The sequence below is a fragment of the Leptonotus elevatus genome, chromosome 1 (genome assembly GCF_054856555.1).
Source record: "Leptonotus elevatus isolate MCC_2025b chromosome 1, RoL_Lele_1.0, whole genome shotgun sequence".
NCBI lineage: Eukaryota > Metazoa > Chordata > Actinopteri > Syngnathiformes > Syngnathidae > Leptonotus > Leptonotus elevatus.
In genome coordinates, this window is record NC_141239.1 from 18,661,929 (window position 1) to 18,674,275 (window position 12,347).

Consider the following 12,347-nt stretch of genomic DNA (forward strand, 5'->3'; position numbering starts at 1 on the left):
CCGAACCAATACCCCCAAAACCATTTGGACAAGTTGATATTGATGTCATTCTTTATGGAGGACCAAAACTGCCTAACTCAAGTCACGCTTATGACCGCCCCCTCATTTGAATAACATTTCGACCTGACAGCGTCTGCAGCATGAAATAAACGTTTTGAATTTATTGATTGATACTAGTGATGGGAAAACAAAGCTTCATGAAGCACTTGGGATATTTTTTGACCCCCCTAGATGGTGCTCTTGGTTTAAATATAAAGGCTAGTGCAAAGGAAATGATTACATTTCCACTGCATCTTTCAACCGAGAGTGCCATCTAGAGGAGTCAAAAAATATCACAAGTGCTTCATGAAGCTTCATTTTTCCATCACTAATTGATACTAAATTATATTTATATATTAATTTTTGTATTTCATCTTATTTCATTTTTTGTTAAACTTTTTTTTAATATATATATATATATATATATTTTTTAATTTAATATTCGTTTTTATTTTCCTTTTTAGTCATTTATTTTTTATTATGGAAGTTTTGGTCATCCATAATTTTTTTTACCCTTTGCACATTTTGACCAAATGTCAGAGAACTTTTCTGGAAAATGGCATAATGTTTCCTCTGTTCTATCAACATGCATTTGTTATGCTCTAGTGTTCACACAGGACCTAATGTACTTGGCATATAAGCATCTATTAACGTCGCGATCATCTACTGGCAGCGCCACAGCAAAATCACAAAACGTGTTGAAAGTGTCAAGGAAGTCCACAGGGCCATTTGCATTTCCTGGTCTTTAGTAGATGTCGGGCAGCTGCGTGAACCTTCTGTCCCAGTAACCTTTCAAGTAGAGCCAGTCTTGAGCTTTGTTGTGCGGGTTGGCTCCTTGCTCAAACCACCTGTGGACGGTGAACAACAAAGACTCATCAAGACACATATGTAGTAGCGCATTCTGTCCTGACGGGGGCAGTGCAGAGCGGAGAACGCAGCAGCGAGAAGTCAAGGCAGGTGAAGCGTGCTGGCCCGAGTGCAGCGTTGTTCCTCACAATAGCATGAAAGATAGCGACGTCAGTCTTTACATGAGATTAAGTGAAGGTTGTTAATACAAATACGCACACGCATGACCTAATTACCTGGTTTTCCAGTCGTCTGTCGACTTGCCGCGATTCTTCCGGGCCGTCCTCTGTTTTTCCTCCAGTCGCTTCTTCTCCGCACTTGCCACATCTGACAATGTAAATATATGAAATGGATACTTCATACAAATGAATGCACATACATTATGCATGAATTGAGAACAACGCATCTGTCTACATGCTCTTTGGCAATTTGCTGCCTCCACAGGTCAGTCTTGGTACTACGACATACATCTGGTTTGGGGGAGGACACTTGTGATTTCTAGTGAAGAGGTTTGCTGTTTCAATAGGAGTACACCACACATTTAAAAAATATATATAATGAATAAAAAGCACTGTGCAATAGGGGTGGGAATTTTTGACTCATGATTCAATTGGATTCCAATTTTTGGGTCTGCGATTCGACTAAATTTTTGATTCTGAATGACTTGATTCAAAAAGATTTGATTGACAATGATTTCTGCTTCTAGATGTGCAAATAATTGCCATGATCTACTCCAGTCCGACTCACTAATGCCAATTAGCGCAGTACTCGCAGCACTTTTATCAGTCAAAAGAACGGCTATTCATTAGGGTTGTTGCCCAAAAAAAACTTGTTTCTCTAAATAATCGAGATTCTCATTTTGTACAATTCAGAATAGATTTTAAATGACACAAAATCGTTCTTTTTAAATTATTTTATACAGTCTTGCCCTTGTTTGGTGTGTGCCTTTATTGGCAGCGCTCTTCGTGTTGTACCCGATTTGGCCACTTAGGGGCAGTGTGGTTCCGTGCGCTCTGATACACTGTTAAGCTAAAGCCACATTAAGGGTAGAGTGAAAAAGTCACAATCAAGTTATTCCAACAAATGGCCTATACAGATATATACATAGGACTGTGTTTATATTATTTGTATGCATAAATTAGTTCTGGTTTCCTGGAATGTTTGTGGCGCTCGCTCACAGGCAAAAAGAATAAAAACTTTAGACCATCTCTTAAAATTAAAAGCAGATATTTGCCTCCTACAAGAAACCCACCTACAAAAATCTGAAGAAAAATTACTTATTGATAAAAATTTTAGCCAAGCGTACTCTGCCCCTTATAACAGTAGACAAAGGGGAGTCTGTATACTCATACATAAGAATTTACTCTTTACTCTAAATAATACAATAACAGACCCAGAGGGCCGATACATTATTATTCAGGTGACTATATTTAATAAAATATATACATTCGGTAATTTATATGCCCCTAATAATGATGATCCGGCTTTTTTCCATGAATTTTTCTCTAAGCTGTTTGAATTAGCAGCGAACTCTACTATTATTATTGGAGGAGACTTTAACACAACCTTAAATCCATTAATAGATCGTTCTAATAAAACAACATGTATAAGGCGATCACAATCCACAAAAGTAATAGGGGAATATATGGATGACTTTGGCCTCGTCGACAGCTGGAGACTTAAAAACCCAAATAAGAAGGAATTTACCTTCTTTTCCGCTGTGCACCGGTCCTTTTCAAGAATTGATTTTTTTCTTACAAATAATTCTATTGCTGATAAAACCGTTACAAAAATACATCCTATTATTATTAGCGACCATGCACCAGTCTCCCTTTCCCTACAAGTTGATTATACCTTTAAACCACCACCTACATGCCGTTTTAACATCTCACTACTAAACGACGCAGAATTTGACAAAATTATAAGAAAAGAATGGGCAGACTTTTTGGAAATAAATGACTCTCCAGACCTATCTCCAGCTCTTCTCTGGGAAGCCGGGAAAGCAGTAATTAGAGGTAAAATTATATCATATTCATCTTATAAAAAGAAACAGGATCAAAAATTAGAAAAAGACTTGGAAGATAAAATTAAACAACTGACGGATGAGTACGCAATAAACCCAAATAACCAAATATGGACTGACTTACAAAATACAAAAATACAGTTAGACGATATGTTAACTAAAAAGACAGAGTTTATAATACAACAATTGAGATACAACAACTTTGAATATAATAACAAATCAGGTAAATTTCTTGCAAACCAACTTCAACGTAATCGGGAAAAATCGCTTATAACGGCTATTAAAGGTACAACTGGTGAATGTACACAATCACCAGAAGAAATTAATCAAATTTTTTATAATTATTATCACAACTTATACTCAGAAACTAATAAACCTAACCCAGAGCATATTGAGGCATTCCTCAGTAGCTTAAGTATACCTCAGGTAACTACTGAATATAAAGATATGTTAGATGCACCACTTACTATAAACGAGTTGTACAGTGCTCTAGATAGTATGCCAAATGGCAAAGCACCCGGCCCGGATGGTTATCCGGCTATATTTTTATAGCACTTCTGGTCAATGCTTGCTCCACTATTCTTAAGAGTAGTAACAGAAATTAAAACTAATGGTCACATACGCCCACACATGAATACAGCAGCAATTAAACTTTTATTAAAGCCAGAAAAAGACCCCACCCTTCCATCAAGTTACCGTCCGATTTCACTAATTAACACTGATATTAAAATTATCACTAAGGCTTTTACATCTAGATTAGAAACAGTAATCCCGACAATCATTCATAGCGACCAAACAGGCTTTATTAAAGAGCGTCACTCTACTAATAATATTAGAAGGCTCTTTAACCTTATTAGTATGTCACAGCGGCATGATAAAAAGGCAGTTATTATATCATTGGATGCAGAAAAAGCTTTTGATAAAGTTAACTGGTCCTTCCTCTTTGCTGTTTTAAATAAATTTGGCTTTGGGAAGTCATTTATTCACTGGGTGTCAGTATTATATGATTCTCCTAAAGCTACTGTTACTACTAATGGGATTATGTCTAAGAGTTTTACTCTACAGAGAGGCACAAGACAGGGATGCCCACTGTCGCCTTTATTATTTGCAATATTTATTGAACCGCTTGCATTAGCCATACGCCAGGAAAGAATGATTCAAGGAATTCACTCTGGGGTAACAGAACATAAAATTAATCTATATGCCGATGATATTTTACTTTATTTAGAAAAGCCTGCTATTTCATTAGGGGAAGTATTTAACTTAATAACTAAATTCTCACAGTTATCAGACTATTCTATTAACTGGACAAAATCAACACTTCTACCTATTACAGAAAATTCATGGAACCCTGCAAGCCAGGACCCATACTACTCATTTCCTATAGGTAATTTAAAATACTTAGGCATAAAAATCTCACCTAAATTAACTGATTTAGTTAATTTAAATTTCACTCCACTTCTGGATAGCATTTATAGTGACTTGGAGCGCTGGAATAATCTTCCTATTTCTCTAATAGGACGAATAGCCACTATTAAAATGAAAGTTTTACCCAAAATAAACTATTTTTTCTCAATGATTCCATTTAAACCTACGGCTAACTGGTTCCAGTTGTTGGACTCAGCCGTTACAAAATTTTACTGGAAAAAAAAAAGAAGCAAAGATTAGTCTATCTACTCTTCAGAAAAATAAATCCAAAGGAGGTCTAGAGGCACCAAATTTTATGCACTATTATATAGCCAACCAGCTACAATATATTATTTTATGGGCACAACCCAATAGAGATACTAACTGTTGGCTGGAACTAGAACAGAAGGATTGTAATAACCTCAGACTCCTAGATTTACTCTTTATTACAACATCGATTAAGCGCCATAACTGCTTTAAAAATCCAATGATTTCCGCCACCCTGACTGCCTGGTGGAAGGCACTAGAAATGACAAAAGCCAAAGTGGAGCCCAGCGGGCTTTCTCCCCTATGGCATAACCCCGACTTTCAAATTAACAACCAATCGTTTTATTTGAATGTGTGGGAGCAGAAAGGAATTACACATCTCCACCATCTCTTCTCAGATAATATGTTTATATCATATACATCCTTGCTCCAAAAATATAAAATAAAAAACGGAAACTTTTTACATTATTTGCAAGTTAAAAGTATGATAAAGAAACAAATTCCAACACTCCAGGGTACGCTCCAACCGCCTGTTTTAGCTAAAGATATTACCAAGCTTTCTCCGACAACAACAAAAAAACTCTCAAAAATATATAAGTTACTTTCATATACTGATAAAACGTCTTTACCCATCTCAAAATGGGAAACAGACTTGTCTATAGCTCCGGAATCTGTCTTTTGGATTCAAGTTTGTGAAAATGTTTTTAAAATGACAAAACACACAAATTTACAACTTATCCAATATAAAATTATTCACAGAACATACATTACTCAATATATGATGAAGAAAATGGGACTCTCAGACTCCGACATTTGTCTCCAGTGTTTACAAAACACTACAGACACTTATTTTCATGCTTTATGGTTATGTACTCCGGTTATGTGTTTCTGGACTAAAGTCTTAGAAAAACTTTCCGCTGTCTTGGACTGTAGGATACCGTTCTCTCCAAACTTGTGCTTGCTAGGTGACTTAACAACAATTGACTTACCACATAAACAATTTCAATCTATACTTGTAGCCCTTACTATCGCAAAAAAAACAATTCTTGTTAACTGGAAAAATAAACAAACTTTGAATATCGACCAATGGTCTAACCTCCTCATAAATCATATTTTAATGGAAAAAATATCTGCCTCAAATAAAAACCAAATGTCAAAATTTAGAGAAACATGGTCTACGTATATAGAATTTTTTAACCTAAACTTGGATTTTAATTCTGCCTGTTAGCGAGAGCCACAGCAGCGTTATAACTTGCATTGATGTTTCTGTATTAGGCAATTTGTAACTAATGGTTGTGTTTCTATAGTCAGGAACCCGGCTGCTGCCAGCGGGATCGAGCGGATTCACCTCCGATGGGCACCAGGGGTTGATATTCGGATTCACGGCATGCCAGTGGGTTAATTCTGTGGGTGCTGTCCCCCCTGGCGGGGAGTGGGCGGGTCTGCCCCTCTGTTGGCTGCTGGGTGGCGGCTGCGTCTTGGCCGTTCCCTGGGTCTCTTGGGGGGTGCTGCGTTGCGGGGCTTTCCCTGGTGTCGGGGGCGGCGCCGTTCCGGCGCGGTCCGTCGCTCTGGGCCCGGCGACGCGGTTCGGGGCCTGTGGGCCGCCGGGGTGCCCGGTGGTTCCCTCTCCCCTCCCCCTTCCTCCCCCTTGCTGCCTCTCCCTCCTCGCCTCTCCCCGCCCGTCCTCCGCCTCCCTGTCCCCTCTCCCTCGTCGCCCTTCCTCCTCCTCTCCCCCTCTCCTTGCGTCCCTGCCGCTGCCCCCTGCCCTTCTTGTCGTCCCCTTCCCTCCTCCCTTCCCCTTCCCCGGTACGCCTTCCTTCCCCTCCCCTGGGCCGGGGGCTCCATCCATGGCCCGGGTCTCGGTGCTATGGGGGCCGGCGGGGGTGGCTGGGGTTTGGTGTCGTGCCCGCCCCGCTCCGGTGGGCGTCCTGACACCTCGGGCGGGACCCAGTATCCGGGGGGCGAGCCCTATCGCCCCGCCGGACGGGTCCCATATGCCCGCCGGGGTCCTGGTGGGGTGGGTGGGGGCTTGGTGGGCCGGTGCGCCTCCTGCCCCCGCCCGGTTGGGGGGGGCCCCGCTGGTCACACCTCTTAACTCACTACACTAGGTTTGCACAATACACTTTTATAGACATATAGGGCACATAACACACTTTGGGGGTTGGGGTAGGGTGGAAACACCGTCTTCACCCTACAACTCCCCTCCAATTTTAATACACCACACAACTTGTGGGTGGGGGGGGGGGGCTTGTGGGGGCGGGGGGGCTTGTGGGGGTGCCATCGGTTGGGGGCCGCAGTATAGAGCAGTGCTGCGGTCCCCTGTCCGTGTCGCCACCCCCCCCCGCCCTATCTATTTTTTTTAATGCACCACATACACTCAGCAACATGCTTGGGTGGCGGGTGGATCGGAGCGTGGGAATATCATTTCCATCGGCTCCGGTTCACCTGCTCCTAATTTTAATGCACCACACACACACACTTGTATATACACTGGGTGGGGTCACATTCACGGTTTAGGGGTATGTTCTGGGGGATTGGGGGCGTGGGGGCGGCTGGGGCTGGGTTGGGGTGGATGGGGGGCGGGGGGTCGGCGGGGGTTGGGGGCCGGTGGGGTGCCTGGTGGGCCTGCAGTGCCCCGTCCTGCTGCGTTGGGCCGGGGGCGCGGGCCGTGTTGGGGCGGGGGGCGCTCCTGCTCCTGGGTTTGCTCTCCGGCCGGTGGCCCTGGTGGGGCCCGGGGGTCGTCCTTTGGCGCTGCCGCGGCCTGGGGGGCCCTGAGGTGTTGCGCTTGCTCTGTTCCGGCGGGGGTCGACGGCTCCCCTCTTTGGTGGAGATTTTCATGCATGCCAGATCCACCACACCAGCATCTACCGAAACTCAGACACAATCTGTTTCCTCCTCAGGTTATTGAATCGGTGGAGGCTGGTGTCTGCGGATCTCACGCGGCTTCGTCTGTCCTTCCTTCCTTTTCTCGGTCTCTCCGTTGGTCTCTTGAGGCCTCCCTGATTTTATGTTTTTTGGATTTGTTGGGGTCTGGATGTTTCTTGGGCTGGGGAGGAGTTCTGGTGGGGGGTGTCTGGTCGGTGCTGGATTTCACCTTCCTTGGTTTTCTTCGGTCCCCTCGGGTCTCCTGGTGTTCGATTTAGGTGAACGGTATGAGATTTTTTTCTAATAGGTTTTCTGGTGAGCTAACAAATACACACACGCACGCACGCACGCACGCACGCACATACACATACTCACCCACACACACAAAAAAAAAAATATATATATATGTATATATGTGTATGTATATATATATATATATATATATATCTATATATATGTGTATGTATATATATATATATATATATATATATGTGTATGTATATATATATATATATATTTTTTTTAAAAATAAAATAAAAATAAAAAATAAAAAAAAAGAGCAATGATGATGACATTTCCGAATGAACAATACTGAGCTCTTAAAGAAAAAAAGAAGAAAGAAAAAAAAAAAAAAAAAATTATTCCAACAAAAGCTTTTCTTTTTTCTGCAGTGGAGGAAGAGCATATTCAAGTGAGCAATGTTAAGATGCTTCTCTGTATACATTCGTGAAGCGTTTTGTATGAATAGCAATTCTTTTGAGTGATAAAAGTGACGCGAGTAGCGCGCTAATTAGCATTAGCGAGTCAGACTGGAGTAGATCATGACAATTCTTTGCACATCTATAAATCGAAGCAGAAATCATTGCCAATCAAATCATTTTGAATCGAAAATTGATTCTAGGTTGAATCGCAGACGCAAAAATCGGAATCGAATCGAATTGTGAGTCAGTCAAAGACTCCCACCCCTACTATTCATATAAACTGTATACAGAGAAGCATCTTAACATTACTCGCCGGCATAAAGTCTTTGTACGCTGCAAAAAAAAAAGCAACTTTTCTTGGCATAACTTGATTGTGACTTTTTCCTTTGTCTCTTTAATGTGGCTACAACTAAACAGTGTATCAGTACATGCGGAACCACACTGCCCCCAAGTGGCCAAATTGGGTACAACATGAACAGCACCCCAAATAAAGGCAAGACAGTGTCAAATAATTTAAATACAATTGATTTAGAGAAATTTAAAAACTACTAAATGAGAATGGCGATTCTTCTGAAAATCTTTTTTTTTTTTTTGGGCACACCCCTAACCGTGCAAACACTTGCCCATATGTTGAAAACGGCCACAGTGCTTTAGTTGCACGTGTGTACACGCATTTCCCTGTCATACCGATATCTCCGTTCTCCATGGCGCGGATGTCCGGTCGAAGGCGACTATCCGTGGTCGGCAGAAGTCCTTCCATCGTCTTGTCGATGTCGTTCAGCTGCATGGCGAACGTGGAGAAAGCGTAAAACTGGTGGGGGGGGGGGGGGGGGGGTGAAGAAAGGGGAGATGTGTGAGAGACGACAAAAAGACTCGACAAGTCGTTTGCCTTTCAAGCCGTCTGACCTCGGCCGAGTTGTGGGGACGAGGCGTTATCTTCCAGACCAGCTCGCTTCCCGGGATCACCTGCACCGTCTCGGCGTCAGGCGGCGGCGGCATCTCCTCGGGCTCCTCATCTACGCTGCTCTGAGGTCAGGCAACACACACACGCACACACTCCAATCACTAAAACAGACAGCCCAAATGGGGGGGGAAAAAAGTAGAAAAAAAAGACAATGACCCTTTTGCAGGCCTTTTTCTCGTCTGCACTCTTTTTGTCGGACTTTTTGTGGGCGTCGAAGGTGGCGGGGTCCACCGTGTATAAGCACTCGGTCCATTTGCCGTAGATGGCACAGAGCTTCTTCTTGCTGCAAACGTAGAACAACATCTCGATTATAGTATTTGTCACCTGCAAAATGAACGCACGCAACAGCCATTTGACACAAAAGCGTCAGACTGTGTGGATACCGGAAGCAAAATATACAAACAAAAAGCAAATGGCGGGGTAAATATACATAGAAATGAGCTAAAACACTATTTGCATGAGTTAAACATAGGAAATATATTTTGAGGACTATCTCTATTGATTGTCAGGTTTAGTCAACCTAGAATGTTTCATAAACAAAAGACAAGAGACTTGGATTATTTTTAGTCGCGAGGAGAACTGACAGATGTGCTCAGTTACAATCTCCGACCCGCTCTGAGGCACACGCTCACTTTTTATTTTTTTTTACAGGGCGTTCCAACAACATAATGTTTCAGTCTATCTTTTGATAAAGGCACAGTTCCTTTTTCTGCAGCTGCAAGAGCATGAGTCATACTTTGCAATACTATAAGAGTAAATATTGGGATAACTTATGTATATTCACTCACTGAATACTCAATTAATCGGATGGATTTGCACAAATTGTTGTAAAATATTAATTAATTTGTGCACAAATCTTATGTGGCCACAAGCATTAATTTTTTTATTTATTTTAAAGGGGTGTCAGGCAATAAAAATGTCTAATTGCAATTAATCACATGATTTCAATTGTTAACTAACAAGTAGGTAAATCGCAATTTTTATACCTGTCCTAAATGTACAACAATCTACAAAATATGAAATGTCATTGAACACAATCACGAAAAATCGTGAACAGACCTATCTCATGTATAGCACCAACTACTGCACAGGAGGATTGCTCGATGTCAGATTTATTTATTTATTTTTTGCCTTAAGTATCTGTGACTGATTTCGGCAGCCTCCATGAGTAGCCGATACCTGGTATCAGTACTTGTCCATCCCCAATTTGAATGCAAATTAGTTTCCATTTCCAACTTTCTGACAAGCACCTTACAGTGTGTTCCAACTAGCGATTGTATGTTCCTGAACTGATTATAAATTGTTAGCTTGTCTTGTGGTCAAGCATGGCTGCCTTTGGACACAGGAGCTGGTGGGTCCGTAGGCAGGACCCCTTACCCTATACCTTAATTTCCACCCACTATCAGTCCCGAACCCGAATTAAAAAAAACAAAAAACGAGTGTATTGTGTCAGGAAGGGCAGGTGTGCTTGGAGTTACTCCAAGACGACTTTGTCTGGTTGTAGTATCACCTTTCCACCAATAGAGGGTGCTAAAAGACTGAAAAGGTCAGAACTGATTTAGAGCCAGTGGAATGGACGTTTAGAGAAACTGGAAATGTTTGTGTGGATGATGTACACGCTGCTGCCGAAACCTCAGGGCAAACATTTTGTGTTGACTCTTTTTGAGGTCCGCTTACTGTGGTTGACTGTTTTTCCCACGGCCCTAATTATTCTATTTTACATTTAGTACATAATGAATCCGAGTCAACTATGCAAATCATGCGATTAAAAATGGTAAAGGGGAAGTCAACCTAAAAAAATTCTTGACAATTATGTTTTATGCAGCCCCACTAGTCTAAAAACGGTAGTCTGGTTAATATTACATTAATGAAATACGAGTTAAGCAGCAACATTCAGCAGTTTTTATCAATATCAATAGGCGGCCATTTTGCCACTTGCTGTTGAGTGAAAATGACATCACAGTTGCTCAGGTATCAACCAATCACAGCGCAGCTTCAGAAACCCGTTGAGCTGTGATTGGTCGTTGCCGGAACCCTTAACGACTGTGATGTCATCTTCAGTCGACAATAATGCTGCCTTTACTCATTAATTCACCTAAAACCTATTAAAAATCCCATACCGTTCACCTAAACCGAATACTTCAGAATCCAGCTAGAGTCGTGAGGTTGTCAGGAGACCAGAGGAAGGATCAAAGAAAAGAGAGGAAAGTGAAATCCAGCACCGACCAGACATCACCTACTACCCACCGGGTTACCAACCAGAGTCTTTCACCAACCCCAGAAACATCTAAATTACAACAAATTAGGGAGACCTCAAAAAAATAAATAATAATAAAAAAAAAAAAGAGAGCAATGATGATGACATGTCGAATCGGTAAAATTACCGAATAAACAATACTGAGCTCTTCCAGGAAAAAAATAAAAATAAAGTTATGCTGCCTTCATGTGGTATCGAAAATGATGGTAAATACCACATGTAGAGTAGAAAATTGTACGTGAACGCCCCCAGGTGTTGTATTTTCCAATGGACAACTGGGAATTTATTTTGATGCCCGAGTTTCCGAGCTGGGAGAACTTTTCAAGTTTCAACATGGCGGAGAGCGCCAAAGGATTCATGAATGCCAAGAAATATTGACACTTATAAGGGTGTTAACTGCTAGCAGGATGTTTTAGAATCTACACAATTACGTAGCATATACAATTCAATGTCCTGTCCTTTACAACTCATTATTTGCCATAATTGTTCGGTTTAATGAGCAAAGAATAGATCAGCTATTATGTGTATTTTTTTGCTATAACAACAAAAACACATGAACAGAACTCGGTCGTAATCAGGAGATTCCGAGTGGTAAGGTCCATCTTTCCCATAGCAGGGCAAGTGGCAAAATGGCCGCTCCCTGAGATGGATAAAAACGGCTGGATTTTGCTTCATAACTGATATTCCACAAATGTAATATTAATCAGAATGTCGTGTTTAGACTAGAGAGGTCACGTACAACATATTATTGTCAAGAAATGTTTACGGTTGACTTCCCATTTAACCATTCAGATAGCCGTTTTCTTTCGGCATAAAGCTCTGCTCATTCGCTTCAGAATCTGTTGGAATTACATTGCTAGCGGTGATGTGAAAAACATGCGTATTTTCCTATCGGGGACGTCAGGTTCGTAATTTGAGGGTTAATAGTCATTTGAAGTAGTAGTTGTCAACTATTGCACTGGCCGAGTGCAGACCAAC

General features: G+C 41.6%; 1 protein-coding gene across 3 annotated transcripts in view; it reads right to left on the reverse strand.

The window, feature by feature from the left end:
* Positions 1-346: 346 nt before the first annotated feature.
* The window catches only part of LOC147181158 (oxysterol-binding protein-related protein 1-like), a 29,086-nt gene continuing 17,085 nt past the window's right edge, over positions 347-12,347 (reverse strand). For all 3 annotated transcript variants that reach the window (XM_086084022.1, XM_086084021.1, XM_086084020.1), the window contains 5 exons: positions 9,269-9,395; positions 9,055-9,174; positions 8,836-8,959; positions 1,122-1,212; positions 347-887 (listed from right to left, as the gene is read on the reverse strand). In XM_086084022.1, coding sequence (XP_085940148.1) covers positions 785-887; positions 1,122-1,212; positions 8,836-8,959; positions 9,055-9,174; positions 9,269-9,395 — 565 coding nt within the window. In that variant the 3' untranslated portion in view covers positions 347-784. The remainder of the gene's footprint in view (positions 888-1,121; positions 1,213-8,835; positions 8,960-9,054; positions 9,175-9,268; positions 9,396-12,347) is intronic.